The sequence below is a fragment of the Rhinichthys klamathensis genome, unplaced genomic scaffold (genome assembly GCF_029890125.1).
Source record: "Rhinichthys klamathensis goyatoka isolate OS25496 unplaced genomic scaffold, OSU_Roscu_1.1 h1tg000387l_1, whole genome shotgun sequence".
In the NCBI taxonomy this organism is placed as follows: Eukaryota; Metazoa; Chordata; class Actinopteri; order Cypriniformes; family Leuciscidae; genus Rhinichthys; species Rhinichthys klamathensis.
The window spans coordinates 1,125,286-1,145,771 of NW_026606891.1; the positions used below are offsets into that span (position 1 = coordinate 1,125,286).

At 37.4% G+C, this 20,486-nt stretch overlaps 1 protein-coding gene across 2 annotated transcripts in view; it reads right to left on the reverse strand.

The window, feature by feature from the left end:
• The window catches only part of mdga2a (MAM domain containing glycosylphosphatidylinositol anchor 2a), a 146,413-nt gene that overhangs the window by 59,121 nt on the left and 66,806 nt on the right, over positions 1-20,486 (reverse strand). For both annotated transcript variants that reach the window (XM_056234036.1, XM_056234037.1), the window contains exons 6-7: positions 18,835-19,104; positions 4,763-5,092 (exon numbers count right to left, since the gene is read on the reverse strand). In XM_056234036.1, coding sequence (XP_056090011.1) covers positions 4,763-5,092; positions 18,835-19,104 — 600 coding nt within the window. The remainder of the gene's footprint in view (positions 1-4,762; positions 5,093-18,834; positions 19,105-20,486) is intronic.

A 20,486-nucleotide genomic window follows, 5' to 3' on the forward strand; every position in this document is an offset into this window, starting at 1 on the left:
GTTTACAGGCCTTATCGCTGTTGTGTTGTCATGACGACAAAAGACAGAATATCATTTTACACACTTTTCTATCACTTTAGTCTCATGTTAACACATATAATATGTGGCTATGCTATTTTTTGCCTATGAACAGTATGTACCATATTTTAATGTTTATTGCCTGGTTTCATTTACTTAAATTGTAAGTGTTTTTTCTTTAACTAAGGGATAAAAACAACCTTATTTCCTGTTGTAATGGACATAGAAATGTCACAAATGCTGTCGACTGACCCTACCTTGTATTCAACCCATACCATTCATTCAAATGTTTCCAGTTATACTGAGGATGTCTAGGTGCAAGAGAATCTTAGTTTTTCACATCAAAACCTCAATGACTGAACAATTTGTCCAGAATACTTTCCGCCAACTTTTTTGATTGAGTCCAGAGCTCAGAAACAGCAGGGTCAGGTTGACGTGATGACATGATCTGTGAAACAGGACAACTGAAGATGTCTACAGTTCAACAATGCCACAGACACACAGCTTCCTCTGAAATGAGCCACTCGAGTGCTGCATAGGCCCCTTCCATTAGACACACTGTAAATCTTGACTTTACTATGTTCAAAGTATCTGGACATGAATTGTCCAAGTCTCCACAGCCCACTTCACAAGCACCGTTAATAAAAGAGCTGCATGAAAACAAGGGCCCTTGTTGGGTAGTGAGCATTTCACTTGATTGTGTTCTTCTGGGATTCTCTTAAAAAGTGGTAACAGACTTTTTTTTTAATCCTATTTTAATACAATACAAGAAACGGTAGGTCATAATAAAGCTATCATGCACGTATGAGATGTGCGGTATGAAAGAAGATGACAAAGACAGATAAATACTGTACAGTGGAAAATAAGAACTTTTTTCCTCCTTTGGAGAAAAAATAGAAATCTACTTTTCTCTCCTCCAGAAGGTGAGTGGGAAAGACTGATTTATATAAAGGGATGGTAATGAGTATAGCATGAAAAAAGAGGGGAACAATGCTGAATGTATTTCCGATTGCGACTGCAGGGGGCCTGGTGGGAGAGAGATCTTGCGTCTGCAGGTTGATTAAGCATGACTTCTTTTGCAGACCCAGGGCAAACAAACAAACAAACAAACAAACATAGGATATTTTGCATAATGAAATGAGTCAGAAAATAAATCACATTATCCATTCTGGAAACATTAAAAGCCTAAAACAGCATTATCTATGTTTTGTGACAGAAAAAATCTTTTAGATCTACATTTGTATCATTAAAATGTCATCAGTGGGGGAGGCTGAGATTATTTTGTTTTATTGAAGCTATAAAGCCGTAATGTGCCGAAACAGTCGGTAAAACAATAATAAATGTAATCGCTATAAAAATGTTTTAATAATAAATAATTTTAAAGTTTTTTATTTTTTATTTCAAAGACTGATGGAATCCTACCATTAACCCCATTTCCACTGCAATTGTTTCTCATTTACTCAGTAATGCATGCATGATTTCTAATTAATTCAGATTTATAATTAATAAATCCATGTTGCTGTAAGTGCCAAGCTGGTTAAAACATGGTACGGTATCATCTGCTGAAACTCAAAGACTGATGTTCTCAGCATATCTCTTTGAATCCTCATGGCAATGATATTTAACAGATTCAGGTGTATGACCTTCATACAAACAAACAAATAATTATCGGCAAAAATTGGAAAAAAAAGTAAAAAGACATTAATGCATGAGGTCAGTGGTGTTTTGGATTCCATCCTGGGGTGGGCATTTGGATATGTGTGGCAGGCAAGTAAAGTTAATATATATATTAAAAGAAAAATCTAATAAATTGTAGCCAAGAAAAAATATTTTGTCATTTTAAATGTATTATTTTGCAATGCAAAACAATTTACTTAACAATATGTGTTTTAAAAAAGCCACATTGGCGTTTATGTTTCTTGCCTGTAGGTCGTCTCATAGAGATAATTTAATAATTAAATTGGTAAAATTGCCCCGAAAGAGGAAAACCTACGGAGCCCCTAAAGGGACCTTTGCAAAATAAATAAATAAATTATATATATACACTCACCGGCCACTTTATTAGGTACCCCATGCTAGTAACGGGTTGGACCCCCTTTTGCCTTTAGAACTGCCTCAATTCTTCGTGGCATAGATTCAACAAGGTGCTGGAAGCATTCCTCAGGGAGTTTGGTCCATATTGACATGATGGCATCACACAGTTGCCGCAGATTTGTCGGCTGCACATCCATGATTCGAATCTCCCGTTCCACCACATCCCAAAGATGCTCTATTGGGTTGAGATCTGGTGACTGTGGAGGCCATTTTAGTACAGTGAACTCATTGTCATGTTCAAGAAACCAATTTGAAATGATTAGAGCTTTGTGACATGGTGGAAGTAGCCATCAGAGGATGGGTACATGGTGGCCATAAAGGGATGGACATGGTCAGAAACAATGCTCAGGTAGGCCGTGGCATTTAAACGATGCCCAATTGGCACTAAGGGGCCTAAAGTGTGCCAGGAAAACATCCCCCACACCATTACACCACCACCAGCCTGCACAGTGGTAACAAGGCATGATGGTTCCATGTTCTCATTCTGTTTACGCCAAATTCTGACTCTAACATCTGAATGTCTCAACAGAAATCGAGACTCATCAGACCAGGCAACATTTTTCCAGTCTTCAACTGTTCAATTTTGGTGAGCTCTTGCAAATTGTAGCCTCTTTTTCCTATTTGTAGTGGAGATGAGTGGTACCCGGTGGAGTCTTCTGCTGTTGTAGCCCATCCGCCTCAAGGTTGTGCGTGTTGTGGCTTCACAAATGCTTTGCTGCATACCTCGGTTGTAACGAGTGGTTATTTCAGTCACTGTTGCCCTTCTATCAGCTCGAACCAGTCTGGCCATTCTCCTCTGACCTCTGGTATCAACAAGGCATTTCCGCCCACAGAACTGCCGCTCACTGGATGTTTTTTCTTTTTCGGACCATTCTCTGTAAACCCTAGAGATGGTTGTGCGTGAAAATCCCAGTAGATTAGCAGTTTCTGAAATACTCAGACCAGCCCTTCTGGCACCAACAATCATGCCACGTTCAAAGTCACTCAAATCACCTTTCTTCCCCATACTGATGCTCGGTTTGAACTGCAGGAGATTGTCTTGACCATGTCTACATGCCTAAATGCACTGAGTTGCCGCCATGTGATTGGCTGCTTAGAAATTAAGTGTTAACGAGCAGTTGGACAGGTGTACCTAATAAAGTGGCCGGTGAGTGTATATATACAGTATATATATATATATATACACAGACTTTCATGTTTCATGAGAAACTATAGAAAAGTTTCTCATGCACACAGGATTTTTTTTGCATGCTCACGCATTACAATTTCTGGTTTATGTATAATAACCTATTTCCTTGCCAGTGCGTCACTGCCATTTTACTATGAAGAAAATGAGAGTATGGGTGCGCATGAATAAAGATCTATTTGCTCAAAATGTGGCTTTCGTTAGGGCAGTGTGTCATATTTCAAGGCCGTATGTCCGCTTTAACGGATTTAACTCTGTGGCGGCCGATACACCACACCGTGAAATAGGCTGATGGCGCAGTAGGTGGCTTAGTGTGCATTGTCCTATATGGTTTATAAAAAAAAACAATAAAAATTATCAAAATTTGGATTTCGTTAGGGCAGTATTTGGGTCAATGACATGACGTGCATATTTTGTGTCCAAGCGCATTATTTTCTTTTAAAATAATTTGATAAATTCATGACATATGTCACTTAATTCTATAAAACCTCTTTATTTTTTATTCATTTTTTAGTACATTCTAATAATACATATTATTTTATGTTTTGTCATCTTAAAAGTCAACCCCCAAAATGTCAGGTGGTGCAACTGTCCGAACAAATTCACAAATTCTGTCTGAAATGGTGTCCTAATAATACAAAAAGTAAATACTATGGCATCATTTTAGGTTTGAAACCTTTCATATAAACAAATTTTCCATGTCATGTGGTACAACTACAGTATACTGTATATGTACAACTATTTGGTTGTACGACCTGAGATAAAAACAGTCAAAAAAAATTTTATAAACGTTATTTAACAGTTGAAACTTGCTTAAACACATTGTTTACGATTTTTTAAAAACACCTTTTTTGAAGAATTATTTGTCAATGACCTATTTATATTGTCCCATATATATTTTTTTTACAGCCAATTAAAACATATTGATACAGTAAAATGTACAAAAATGTTGTATTTCACAAGATCAAAACACCCTTTGTTAAACCACTTTGTCGGATTTAACACATCCTTACAGGTGGTGGAGAAATGCTGATTTTCTTCATTCAATTCTAACAGCGCTTATTGTGAGCAGAGCCATAGACATAAAAGACTTTAGATAGTGTTGTGTTATATTAAGGAGAGGCTCAAGCTTCATTAAATGAGATAAGTAGCTGGATCCAGCCTTGTACTAGACAAACTACTCTTACGAAATTCAAAATTTGAGCACTTTTTATCAGCACAATGCACACAGACGAATTGTGGCAAAGTAAAATAGCAGTGACGCAAAGGAAATAGGTTATAGTAGGCTATACATAAACTGGAAATTGTAACGCGTGAGCACGCAAAAAATTCCTGTGCGTATGAAATAGTTTCTTGTGAGCATGCAAAAAGTTTCTTGTGCGAAAGTCTGTATATTTTTATACTTTAGAAGCTCTGTAAAAGCCAGCTACCCTCTTTTATTTGTAAAGAATAAGATTAGCTCACCAGTGGTGGAGGAGATGTTGACGTCTATGCTGATCTCGGGTATCCCTCCGTTCTTTAGTGAGGCCACACAGGTGTAAGTGCCAAAGTCAGTAAACTTGAGGTCGATGATGTCCAGGTTTGTGGTTCCTGGGGCAACGTCTGGGTCAGTCTGGGTAATGACCATCCGCTCTGAGCTACGCAGTGGACGGCCGTTCTTAAGCCAACTGAACATCAGCTCCTCGGGCGGCGTGGCCTCCACCTGACAGGATATCTTCACCTCTCTGCCGATCTGGATGTTGTCATCATTATGATAGGGGTCTGGTGTGATCCAGAACCGGCCCTTCTTCAGAGCTGTGTGGATAGAAAGAAATGCAACCGATTTAGTAACAACAATAATGTTCATGTGGATTATTCTTCAACTTTGGCCAATTTACACCCTTTAATTGTTAGAAAATACACTCAAGACACACTCTAACTAGTTTATTTCACAGGAACTTATTTCAAGTTATTTAGGACTGTCATTCCTCGATTAAATTTGAGTGCACAATTTTTGATCACAATTTTACCTGTGGCAATTAAAGGTACAGTGTGTGATTTTTAACGGATTCTAGCGGTGAGGTTGCGAATTGCAACCAACAAAAGTTACGGTGGACGACAGGAAAAGATGCGAGACAGCAGAGAGTAGCCAGTTAAGCAATGAGGTTTCTTTACAAAGATAAATTAAGAAATTAGGTTTACTTTATTATTCAGTAAAACGATGTTATTGCGAATATTATTGTTACTTGTTCATCATTGTGTCAGTGTTTTATTCGCTGACTTTAGCTAGCTTCCTTGCACGAAGAACAACATAGTAACGAAACGCGTTTGTCCGTTTAGGGCTACTGTAACATGTCGGCACATTGCAATGTAAGGGGACCCGTGGTGTATGTAGATAGAAATGGCTCATTCTAAGGTAAGGCTGCTGAAAAAGTAATATATTTTTAACTCGTTACTTCTGTAATATGCCCCCAACAACTGCTTCTGATGTAGCAACAAATGCAATGTGTGATATTGTGGGAAAAAATAAAATAAATTAAATGAAAACATAACGGTTCATTAATTAAGGTCTTTATACACCACTGAAAACAGTTATGTATATGATATTGCATTTCAGTCAACAGATCCTCCTAAATATTACCTTAACCGGCAAAATACCGGAAGTGGGGCATTCCACAGACTTGAATCCATGAAGTGCGGGCGGCACTTTAAGCATTTACAAGCATGAAGGTTACACTTTTCTTCCAGCGGTTCAGAGTTCACAGTACATGCTGCTCTACAGTAACTCAGTCTCTGCATGTGCCGTTTGTTTGGGTTTACAATAAAGTGCATTTGGGAACGCATATAAAGTCTGACACGCTTTGTGTTTCATAGCGAAGTGTTGCACTGTTATCATTTACATGTGTGGAGAATGTCTCAGCAGCTGAGTTAACAAACTCTATCTCTGCATATGCTGTGAGTTTGAGTTGCTTATAACGTTCACGCAATGTAAACTTGAGTTTGTAGATTAAACCTACTTGTAATGTAAATAATTTATAAACCTATGCCAACAGAAGAACATCAATCTATCCTAAAGAAGAAGAAAAAATGTAAGATTAAGTGGACACTTGAATTAAATGTTGTTTGGCCAATACTAAATAAAGATTTGATCTTACTGTAAAGTGTAACAACAACAATCACCCGGCTGTTGGCGCCCTATGCAGGCATTTGATATAATCCAAAATGTACATAAGTTGATTATGTTTATATTATTTTACATTGTGTATTTTATCAGTGTTGTTCAATAAAACCATATGAATACTTGCTTCTAAAACTTTATTTGAATTATTATTGCCCCATTTTTATATTATATATAAATTTGTGGTTCCTGGATATTATATATAAAAATACATTTATATATGTATTTGAAGTCATTTTAGGCTATTGTTCACTTAGATCTATTTTTATAACCACACACACACACACACAAAAAAAAAAAAAAAAAAAAATATCAGAGTACTAGATTCATTGTCTAAATAATAGACCGATTAATCGATTGCCAAAATATTCGTTAGTAACAACCCAAAAGTCATTTATCATTAAAATGTCCACCACAGTATAATTTCCACCATATTTCCAGAAATATTTTTAGTTTTTTAGCATTCAGTGGTGGAAATGACATTGATGCAAATGACATTTGGAACATTTTGGACACTTTTGCCTAGCTAAGGATAATTAAATTACAAACATTTTACATACGGTAAGCTAAATAAACACAAACAATATTTTCACACTTTTTGCATAATTTTACAAAATTACAGCTTGATTGTAAACAAACTTTTATTATTAATTTAATTTATTATTATTATTATATTTCCAATTAAAATATATTTAAAACACTAAATATGTTTTAGTATTATATAAAATAATACTATTTTAACATTATTATTGTCACGGAGCGCTCTACAACACCTCCTTCTGGCGTCATCAGATCACTCTCCCCTGAATATTAGGACTGCACTTCCCATCACCCCCTTCACCATCTGATCACCATCCATCCCTGCCTCATCATCATCACTGTCACCTGTGCACACTCAGACTCCTTTATCTGGCCCCTTCTCCCCATGTTCATTGCGAAGTCTTGTTTTGCCCTGCAGACATTTCCAAGCATTCCTGAGCGTTTCCAAGTATCTCTGGTTTTCCTGGTTCCCTGGACTCTGTTGCTGCAAATGGATCTGAACGCATCTGACTCCTCGTTACAATTATTGATATTTGTATCACTTCAATCATATTTACCTTAATTTTCCTCACACTTCAAATGTCTCATATTTCAAGTATGCTCTGCATTGCCATTGTCATCTCTGGTAAGCAATTGCAACTTTTGACCATTTTCCTTTAAATAAAAGGAGCAAAAATCAATGAGTACAGTAAAATATTTAGTTTTTAAAATTATTTATACAGATTTTTATATATTTAGTTAATATAGTTTTTATATGATGATATTTTTTATTTATTTTTTATTCCTGGTATGTAAAAGTACCTGGTGTTGAAGAAACACCCATTAATAAAGGCACTTTTGTTTTATAAAATATCGGTCTGCTCAAGAAGCAGTAACACACTGCACATTTTTTTTATCATAAAGTCTCTTAATCTCTTCATACAAGATTTGTACTGCATGGTTAATGATGCATTAAATGCAGTGCGTCAGTTTACATAGCTAAAAGGTCTTTGCTTAATGTAATTTCAAATCAGTTTAATATACTTTTCCACAATTCATCCACACCACTGCTTTTGAAGTCATTATCACTGTGACAAGCCAGTGACATAAAAATGACAAAACATAAAATGTTAATAAAATACCCATGGGCTATTTTTAAGGAATTGAGGTGAGTGACTACCATCTTAGCCAGTGAATACAGCACAAATAAAGCTGGATCTTAAAATACATCATTCCACTTTCACCCCAAATAAGGTGAGAAATAAACAGAGGGCCCCTCAAGACACACACACAAAAACGTGATATTATTTAGATAAGGTATTGTCAAGGAGTCGCGCACTTTCTCTGTTCGTCGGAGAACAGACGTTTCCTTCCACAGAACCTCAGTCCTTTGACACTGTCATTGAGAAGAACTCTGACTCAACCACACTGACATCTACAGAGTTGGAAATGATGTAAGAACGGCGTGACATGACACACACTTTCCACACTACTCCACACATGCTAATGAGTTAATCTTTGCAAGGCTGGATTGAGAGATCTTGCGCACTGTGAACTCACATTCAGAAATAACTCCAACTCAAGCCACACCAGACTGAACAGCAGCTATTTTAGGATCTTTACGAGTTAAAGGAACACGCCGACTTTTTGGGTCTTTGGCTTATTCACCGTATCCCCCAGAGTTAGATAAGTCCATAGTATACCTTTTTCATCTCCGTGCGTGCTGTAACTCTATCTGACGCACCCACCGCTAGCCTAGCTTAGCACAAAGACTTGACTGGCTCCAGCTAGCATACTAATCCCTATAAGTGACAAAATAACGCAAACATTTTCCTATTTACATGTTGTGATTTGTATAGTCACAGAGTGTACAAATAACAAGATCATATGAGACACAGCCATCTTTTAACCGTATAAATATTGGGAACTATATTCTCAGAAGGCGAAGCACTGCTACTTGGGCGGAGTGATTACTGCAGCACCTGAGACGCACCGCGGTGAGGAGCAGAGAGTTTGTTCAGAGTTGGAGTAATCGAGTCAGCAATTAGATAGAAAAGCATAGTTTATCATGGATGTTCGCTGAATTGTAAAGAGCTGCGACAATAAACAGTGGAGACCAAGTAATACCATGATGTTTCAATGTTTGTGTTATTTTGTCACTTATTGGGATTAGTATGCTAGCTGGAGACATTTACATCCAGTCTTTGTGCTAAGCTAGGCTAGCGGTGGGTGCGTCAGATAGAGTTACAGCACGCACAGAAATGAAAAAGGTATGTATGGACTTATCTAACTCTGGGGGATACGGTGAATAAGTTAAAGTCCCAAAAAGTCGGCGTGTTCCTTTAAAACCACACAGTAAATAAGCCGAAACAGCAACCCGCCATTCTCAAGAAAAATGATCTTTTGTAAAGTCACAAAGTCAACATGAAATCAAAACTGACTCCCTAATAAAAATTCCTGGTGTTGATTTTATGATTCAATTATTCATTGAATTTATTGAAAAAAAAAATCTATAATTCTATTTAATATAATATATATATATTACTCACTGACCCAAACTTATATATCAATATATAAACCTCTCTTCACCTGTCACAGAGACCAATGTTCACAATTTGATCAGTTCCCGATGGATAAAATCAATTCCTGCCCTACATTTTTTCTTGTTCTTTTGGGAAATGTCACATTACACAAGTAAATGGGTTGTGAATGCAGTTTTTCTAAAGTCACGTTGACTTCAACAAAACACAACTGCATATTTATGAGATTTTGGAGGTTTCTTTTTTCTTTTACTTTTCATTAGCGCTCACTCCTCTCTTTTCAACAGGAGTAAAGGGGTCAGAGACACACAAGCAAATGTCTCCCAATGGGATCCCGAGTCTCAAGCTAGCCATGAGCCAAAGCAAAACACCGCAAACTCATTTCCCAGTCATTTTTGAGAATGCTGTGCATCTGGCCCTAATTATTAATCAGTGACTGAATTATTTAAAAACAGCTTTTAGGAAATCTTATCAACCAATTTATTTGCATTAATTCTGCACATTTTACAATCTGTTACAATCTGGACTGCTAAGAGAGGATGTTTCAAGGTGGACTACGATGCTGATACTGGCAGAGACTCTGCATATTATGAGATAGATGACAACGAAGAGCTGTAACTTTGCAGGCTTGCTTTATGCAAGGTTCGGCTCAGCAGGCCTTTCCTTACTGGTCAATTTGCGACTTAATCAATAGCAGAATATTGTGGTGAAATAGCTGTGCAGTCTTTGGTGTGCCCGTAAAAAGTGCAGGGTGTTAATGCTTTCGAGTCCAGTTCTGTCATTATCAAAAAGCACTGCAGGTAAGCAATTACCAAGAGACAAGCTGCTTAATCTTTCCAGAACATTTAATGTCAGGTTGCTACACGTTGAGCGTTTGACGATGATTTCTTACAGTAATCCGCTGTAATAACATCTCTTGAAATTTCAAAAACGCTTAAAATGGAAATCCAACTTTTTGCTTCAACTTTTAATGAGCTTTCCAACAGAAGAATATATCAAGGAGCTCCTAAGAGACAACATAATGGTTTCTCTCCACCATTTGCACCTGTGTTTTGTAACTGTTTGTTTTATGAAACGTCTGGGAAAGAATTAAGACATCACCTCGAATTAATGCTAAGCTTTTTTTGCATTTCACAAACACAATAATAATGCTCAAATACGATTCCTTTCTGGCATCAAACATATGCAGAAGATATTGATGGATGCATTTCAAATGAATTTGTTCTAGATGGGTCTTTTCTTTGTGATATTATAATTAGTTAGTTATTTCCTCAGCTCAGCACCCACCACAGATCATTGTCAACACACTTGTTGCATTATATGAAAATCAATAATCCTTTTGACAAGCCCTGCATAGTCGTTCAATCAGAGTGAATAGATACGGTGAATGGTTGAGAAATGCCTTTTACTGATGAATATGTTTAGCTGCACACAAGCACTTTTCTTTACTTATATCATCTTATGCAACCATGGGAATTTAAAAGGCTTCTTTTAAAGTAGTTTTCTTCATGGCCACATTTGCACTAGTCAATTTCCCCTTTTTAGACCGAAATCTGGAGTTTCAGACTTACTCTGCAATGCTGAATATTGCAGGAAGGATTTGTCGTTTGGAAATGGAACATTGTTATTTGGCACATAATAATCAGTGAATTTAAATTAATGTCTTTCATAATCAAAAATAAACCGATTATCATTGCCTGAAACGTAACAAGCAATAACCAACCAGTTCAATTCAAACAATAGTTTATCAAACAGATATAATGCACTATGCACTCATTCACTAACTGTCAGTAAAAAACATTTTTCACATATATCATGGTTCATTGGTAAGTTTGCAACTGCAAAAACCACAGAGCTAGGAGGCTTAGAAACAGGAATGGCTATGCCAGAATGTTCTATAAAAATATATTCATACTTTATAATAAATATTATTCTCTCTCTCTCTCTCTCTCTCTCTCTCTCTCTCTCTCTCTCTCTCTCTCTCTCTCTCTCTCTCTCTCTCTCTCTCTCTCTCTCTCTCTCTCTCTCTCTCTCTCTCTCTCTCTCTCTCTCTCTCTCTCTCTCTCTCTCTCTCTCTCTCTCTCTATATATATATATATATGTTTTTTTTTTTTACAATTTACATTATGTAAATATTTTTAATATATTATATTCTATTATAAACAAACAATATTTGGCTGTGTACACTATTAACTGCAGGCATGTACTCTCTGATAAAAATCAGGAAAAAGGATTTATTCATCAAAAAGAGAATGAGGCTCAGAACAAATTTATGCAGAATGCACCAGTTTAAAGGAAATTTTGCATGAAAATCTTTTCTGGGCATGCAAATAGTGTATAAAAAGTATACAAAAATATAGAAATAATAGTGAATGATAACCACCGTCTCACATTCCCTTATAAAACAGGCAGTAGTACAATCAACAATGTCCCACCAACAAGATGTGAGCCCTCCCATTCGAGAAGAAATGGTTGAATACAAATCTCTTCTTAGCTGTAGTAAATCACCACTGCAGCAGTCTGCTAATAGTCACCACCTCATCAAAAGCAACTGAATTCTCTATTATCCATTTTATTTAGCGGAAAAATAAGTCAAGTAGTGCAATGTACGAGGGGATCATTGTGAGCCCGGCTAATTTGAAAACAGCTTTACAGGCAAAAGCTGCATTCAGTCATTACATCCAGTGGAATCTCATCAATGTGCCCTCACATTCACAATACTGACACATTGCATTGCTACAGACAACGCAAAGTTCACACAGCAATTCTGCTGAGAAAACAGTTGATGTGAATGACCATCAGTGATTCAAAACACAATTTCCATATCAGAAATATGACCAATTTCAGCAGCCAGGGAAAGGGAGATAGTAGGACCGATCTTTGCATGCCTGTTTTGATTGCTTGGTGGAAAGTGGCCCAAACGGGAGATGATATCTTCACTGTAAATAAATAAAAAGATGAGTTTCTATGGCAGTGTGCAGGCTCAGCAATACCCTCCCTTCCATCCCCTTAGCTAATAAATATCTTATAAAGAAAGTTGGGTTATTTTGCAGTTATCTGCAGAGCAGACCCTGCAACGTCTGGCATAATCTGCCGAAGAGTACTGACAAGGCTCAGTATTTGAGTGATAACTGGGGAAGGGTTGGGTGTGTTTTATTGATGATGCTGCCAGCGGGTGGTGGAACAGAGCTGTCAGAAAAGGCCTTACTCAGGGATGGCTATCTGGTCACTCCCACCTGGGTGCCACTGAATGACGGCCCATTACGCCTCTCATCAGACCAATCTGCCCCCAAGTAATCCCTGCACTGTGTTTGCTCTGTATAGGAGCCGAGTAAGATTACAGAAGACTAAACATGAAAATTCTGTCATCATTTACTCACCCTCATGTCGGTCCAAAACCATTTTTTTTTTCATGCAATTACAATTCAGCTTCAAAAGCATCATGTATGGTGACTTTTGGCATTTAACGATTCCAATTCCTTTGAACAATTTTCTTGAATTTGAGGAAGATGCAATTCTCTTTCCAAATACTGTGATAATTTCAATGATAAATGTAAAATGACACACACACACACACACACACACACACACACACACACACACACACACACACACACACACACACACACACACACACACACACACACACACACACACACACACACACACACACACACACACACACACACACACACACACACACACACACACACACACACACACTAAGTTGCTCAGGAATCAGTATTTGCATCCTTTTGATTTTAATTAAATAATCATATTTTATTGAAATTCCATAGAATCCGCATAAATATGTTAATTGTACAAACAACTAAATTTATTCAATTAATTTGGCTAGCAGTGGGACAAGCAATTAGTTAACATGTACTAGATTGGCTAAGTCTAGTTTATGTTAAAACTGGATGTACATTTTATATCCAATTAAATCTTAAATATTATATCAAAATATTTTGGAGTGTATTTGCTTAATCCACTTTACTGCTCTATATCTTCTCCTCACAAAACAAAGTAAAGTAAAGCCACCTCTATTCTACCTTCATCCATCCTCAAGAGTTCAGCTTCCTCCCTAATAATTGATTGGAGAAACAGTTCACCTCAAACACCACCCCATCTGGCTACACATGCTCTTTTTCCCATTGCAGGAGAAAAGGTCATATTTCAAATGGCCAGTACAGCTGCTATCATAGAGCTTTGTACAAGCAGCCAGCAGAGTGTGTTGGGATTACCCAACTTCCAAACCTTCCCATGTAATATCGTTTTCTCTCCAATCCCTTGCTTATTTTGCCCAACAAATGAGATTCCGCCATCTGTGCAGCAAAGAAGCTGCGCAGCTCAAGCTTGTAACGTCCCCTCTGACGATCTTATATTATAAAACCTTCCTCGATCTATGGAGCTACAGAATGGGCCTATCATTGCTATTTTCTGCCCAATAATGTTGTTTCCATCCATAAGAAAAAGCATATAAAACCTAAATGGCCATCACGTCTAGGACAAAAAGGCAGCATTGGCCACAAGTGAGCCATAAAGTCGTGGCAATGATATTGCAAACTTCATGGTTTCATGTGATGTAGTAGAAAATCAGTAGCTCTCCTCTGAAGGTGGTTAATGCATGAAAAAAAGCACAAAAGTAAGGTGACCGGCATTGTGGGAAGTTCATTTTGTTGTTGTGAGAGTAAATTAATACATTGAAAATACTTTTAAAGTGTTATAAAAGCTCTGAATCATTAGGTATGCAAACTGTTTCTGCAACAGCGATTATTGGAAACCAGGACCAGAAACTGAGCCACCAGAGGATCAGTATGTGTGAGTAAACAAAGTCTAATGAAAACGAATGTTAAAATAATAGCATTTTAATATTACAATGAATGCATAATGCAAAAAGTGTCTCGGAAGGTTATGTATGGCAATAAATAACTGGCTTCTAATGTGGAATTTATTTATGGGATAATGTACAGTCAGCTGGTCATTAACGCAAAATAAAAGACCTACTTCGACCTGGTGCCCTGATCAACCAGTCTGGGTTTTTAAGCAATATCACACGAGCAGCACAATTGCAAGTGCTATATTACTTTTATACAATTGTTTTATAAACAATAAGTTAATACTGAGTAGGGTTGGGTTTCGTTTGGGTTTTATCCGATTCCAGTACCTACTCGGTATTTTTTAAACGGTTCCGGTGCTTAAACGGTTCTTAAATCGGTACTTAAGAAAATGAAACCGCACACACTTTATCAAAAAATAATACCCTTTAATTTACAGGGCCAAACTGGACACAATATTAGCTTTCCTGAATTATTAACTGAATTTTCCTAATCATCCCCATATATATATATATATACACTGATTGGCTTCATCACTCTGTCTCCTCTCCACCAGTAAGCTGGTGTGTGGTGAGCGTTCTGGCGCACTATGGCTGCCGTCGCATCATCCAAGTGGATGCTGCACATTGGTGGTGGTTGAGGAGATTCCCCCTTCCATGTGAAGCGCTTTGAGTGCCTAGAAAAGCACTATATAAATGTAATGAATTATTATTATTATTATTATTAACTTAAATCTTTAAACAATATAAATACAAGTAACATATGGTAATAATAAGACCAATATAAAATAAAAATTCATATTTATATAATATCAAATGAAACAATATTGTATCAAACAATGTAATAATACTGGAGATTAATAGAGATTACTAGCAGGCAGAGCTGCCAACTCTCACGCATTGACCGTGAGACTCACGCAAATGACCCTTTTCACACAGAGAAATCGCGGACAAAGAGTACACTGACACCGACAGACAAGACAGAAGGTTACTTATTTTGATATGGAACAAATCCACAGCTGTCAGATTCTGTCAATATTTTTACGAGATTCACACAATAAATAACGTTTTGGCTCTTTGAAATGTGACAGATCGCTGTAGCGCGTCAGTTCAAACGGCACGTGATACAGCAGCCTACAAATACAAATCCACTGCTTCTTAGCTACGCAGCGCTGAGTGAACCTATGAAAGAGAACATCTCTGGTTACTGGTGTAACCTATGTTCTCTCAATAGGGAACGGGACGCTGCCAAGCTCCTCGCGCTGCCGACCAGCTTCCTTTTTCGGCAGAGAAATCAGAGGAGCAGATGGCGCGCGCGCGCCAACATATGACGACGTAATGTCGATGTGCGTCGATGCGGCGCCCGCGCCATCAGCCAATGAATTGGCTTGATTCTATATGGGATTCAGACTATCGGCACACCCAGAGGGCGTTCTGACGCGTAATTTTACACGTCAAATGCAGCCAAACCTTGCGAGAAAGAGCGCGCATGCGAGACAGAAGAAACTGTGCTCCAAACTGTGTAGCACACGCACGGCGGAGAGGGAGAGAGCGAGAGACATTGTGTGTGTGTGTGTGTGTGTGTGTGTGCGTGTGTGCATAATGAAGTTAGGCACCGAAATCAGGCACCGAAATTTTCGTTCTTATTCGGTCTGGTTACTACCGTTTACGTCGGAACCGGTTCCCTATTGGCACCGAGTTTCGGTACCCAACCCTAATACTGAGTCATATTTTAGACCCAATTTTGTTATTTACTGCTATTTGCTTCAACAACACAGCAGCAGAATCGTTGCATACCTTTTCGCTCTTGAATGATTCAGTTTTTTTAATGAATCAGTTGAATGAATGATTCAATGGCTTTCTCATAAAGAAAATAACTTGCTTCATTTATAAATGAATCAGTGTTTTTGAATGAATGAATTGAATGAATGAATTAATGACATAATGAGAGTCACTTGTTTAATTCCTGAAATGATCAGCATTTTTTTATTATTAAATGGTTGAATGAATGAGTGTGACTGATATAGAGAGAGTGACTGAATGAATCAGAACTTTCAACAATTGGTCAAACAAATTATTAATTTATAAAGATAGACAATTGTTTCATTCTTGAATGAATAATCATTTTGAATTTTTGAATTAATCGATTGAGCGAATTATTAAAATGACTCACTCATAAAGTTGACCTACTGGTGTAATGACGTAATTTGCAGAATCTTTTTGTAAAATCCCCACCATAATGCACAGACTGTGTCAAACAAACACAGAAAAGCAGAGCGACACAAACAGGGGAAGTCCCAGTGCTGTTAGACTGTTATATCAGCGCTAACCAATCAGATTTCCAATCAGAAATAACTGTTGTATAATTTATGATAATGTTGTAAAGCTGACAGTACATTATCTCGCTTATTCCAAATAAATAGAAAAAATAAATGGAGAATGATTATTGAACTGAGTTTAATAATTTTATTACTTGAGTCAAAAGAGAGCAAAGTAAAACATTAAAATCGACATCACAGCAATTACCCTCTACTAAACCAAACTCATCAGACCAAGCACATTTAAAAAGGTTTCTGGATATCAGAAGAAAAAAAAATCCCAAAATTGATACTCAGAATGATACTGATACTTGTCAGTAATGATACTAACCCACAAACTAAACTGCTCTTTGTTGTGAGGAGAGCTTGGAGAATTACACATGGCAGATTTCTTTCTTTGGTATGATCCTCTTCCCCTTTGCTGTCTACCTCACCAAGATGATCCTCCTCACTGGCAAGACATCTGACTCCCATCATACTCTCCAGCCTCACACACAAACCCAGCTCGCTGGAAATGCGTAATCTCACTGTGCTCCCCAGACCCGGTGAGTTGACAGACAGTAAGGGATTCACATTAAAACCTGGACCTCCAGATGTGTAAACAGCTTTTTGTGCACCCAGGGGATCAGCCTTGAGAAGGAGTAACTGTGAAGTAAGCTATAAAAGCTGCTCCGAACCGGGGATAGTAAAGCTTCTTCAGAGAGAGTCCCACACACAGATGCCTGAAAAAGCAAATCCTTTTCTCCATTTCACTCTGCTCTTTTGGCTAGATGTAATACGTCAAAGTCATGGATATTCATTAGACTAGGTAATGATGCTGGCTGGAAGTGCACCTATTTATAATACATTTCAAGCAAGGCTGAGTCTTTCAAACCTTCAAGAAAGTTTCAACAAATACTTTTCTAATAACGCTTGTAGTAAGCAGTAGCAAAATCTTCGTCCTTTCAAATCAGCTTCGAACCACAACTTGATTGTTTTTCGATGCATACTGTTAGTCATTATTCATAATTGTACACTGCATTCATTGTCAAGATATTTATTACCCCCATGTATTATCATTCTGCCTTCATGATAATCATTAAGTAATTCATTATGCACTGATAAATGGTAATGGGTATAGTGGAAAATGCTGACAGCAAACTTGAGAGGCTTGTAAAACTTATTGGCGGAGGCAATTTACACTGAGTGTAAAGGAAATTAGATGTTATTTACACCCTAGTGTAAATACTAACAGACACTATTTGCATTTTGTCAGTATCTTATATATATACACGTTCAAAAGTCTCTTATGCTCAACAAGACTGCATTTTTGAATCAAACATACAGTAAAAATAATACTTTTGTGAAATGTTATTTTAATTTAAAATAACTGCTTTCTATTTTAAAATCTTTTACATTTAATTCATTGAATTTTCATCATCATTACTCCAGTTTAGTGTCACATGATCCTTCAGGAATCATTCTAATACGCTGATTTGGGGCTTAAGTAAAATTCCTTATTATCAGTGTTGAAAACAGCTCCTTACTATTTTTGTGGAATTATTATTTTTTTTGCAGGCAATGGGTCTGAATGGCTCTAATTCACTAATAACTTCATACAAGTTTTGTATTTATTTATTTGCACAGGAAAAGTTTTCCATTGGTTTCACAACATGCGAGTGGCCATAATTTTGTTCTTAGCCTCATTCTAACAACCAGAATTGTTTTACATAAGGGAGCAATTCAAATTCTAATGCTATAAATATAAATTAAGGCATATAAATAAAGACATTTGGCTTCACAAATATCATGTTTCTAAGGGTCAGACATGGTTTGATTTAGTTCTAAATATTAGAATAGAAATTAGATCTGAATTTTAGAATAACTTTAACCAAAAATATACTGATAATTCCTGATGAGAGCAGAGGGATCTGAAAATGCCACAAGCCTAATGCAAACTCAGGTCATCCACGCAAACATACTAATACACAATCTCGGCACTCCAGGCCACTTCTCCTACATCAAAGTCACATATTTGATAGTTTTGTCTGGTTCTACTAGACTCTTGGGGTGCACTGTGTGGCCAGTGCTATGTACACCTGCTGCAAATAAACAATTTCCAGAAACTATGATACATCAAGCACAAACAAACTAAACCAGCTCGGCCTCAAAGCCTCTCTTCTCACCTCTGACGACAATGTTGGTGGATTTCTTTGCAGGATTACCCACGTTGTTACTGGCTACACAGCTGTAAACACCAGCTTCATCCGTGCTGATGGCAGGTATAGTGAGGGTTCCACCATTGAGAACACTCTTCTTTGGAAGCTCTTCGCCATTCCGGACCCACGCCAGGGACGGGTTGGGCTCGCCTCCAGAGATGATGCATACCAGAGTCACTGTCTGCCCAGGGTTGGCCACAATGGGGTCTTCCACAAGCAGCTTAATAGAGGGGGAGGCTAAAACAAAAACAGAACAGGTTAATCTTATCAGCTTCACATGGAAGACCTATTTTCTTACTTAAAGGAATACTCACACTTACATCACGTTTCACAACATGCTGACGTTTACATAAGCGAATGCACGCATGACAGCTGTCCAGAAGCGATGGTTTATAGTTTAAAATTTGAACAGTATTTTGCTCACATATACACATTATTTCGCTTCAGAAGACATTTTATGGATTACGTTCGTGTTCGTTTTGCATGGTTTTTGAAGCATCAACTTTGAGGGATCTATCCACTTGCATTATATGGACTCACAGAGATGGACAGTGTTGCCAACTATTTTCAAAGGAAAGTAGCTAAAGCCTGCCCAGAAAGTTGCTAAATGTCGCTAGATGACGTCATACGTCAATAAGCATATTCACTTGTGTTCTACCTGCCTTGTGTGTTTTCTCTCCTAATCCGTGCTCACATACTGTATTTTAATATAATATAATATATAATATAATATAGTCAAATGTCCAATAAAGCTGTTCTCATTTCCTATATATTTTTTTGTCAGACAATAGAACGAGTATGATACAGTATAGTGAATGACTACATTTTTTATGTGTGTAAAATTATCTGAATTGAGAGAGTTCGGAAACTGGATGAACTAAAGCTCTGTGATAGTGAGTTATACAAGTGATAAGCACAAGAGAAGAATGGATATCAAAATGGTTAAACTAAATTCTTTAAATATAAAACAAAGGAGATGCAGATAAGTGATAAGTCCATTAATGTCTGTCAGCAGCCGTGTGCTCAACAGAATGAGCTGCTGCTCCTCTCAGCCATTCACTGAACAGGGTAGACGCAGAGAGAGGTGTGACGGCAGGGAGAAAGCAAGACCTTGCGCTAGCAGGACAGTACTGGCAAAATTGGGAAAGTTACTGAGTCCAAAAGTCACTAGATTTGTCGCTAGGCGCTTTTTTGAAATAAAAAAAGTGGCTAAAGGGGTCTGAAAAGTCGCTAAGTTGGCAACACTGGAGATGGATTATTTAAAAAAAAATCTTTGTTTGTGTTCATCTAAAGAAAGAAAGTCTAATAATATACTGTATATCAGGAATGCCATGAGGGTGAGTAAATGATGAGAGAATTTTCATTTTTGGGTGGAGTATCCTTTTATATCCAGGGGCGTTGGAGCTTCTGAAAAGTTTGAGGAAGAAGACACATTATAAAACTTACTAGCTTGACTCATGAATATTAATTAAGTGAAGATTTTAAAGGGATCAAAAACAGTTTATATGCTTGTTTAGAAGCAACACCAGGTGCACAGCCAACTTCAAGTGAGTAATTACAGCAAATACACAAAGTTCACGTACTGTCACCTCTTGATGACAATTATGGTGGTTTACCTA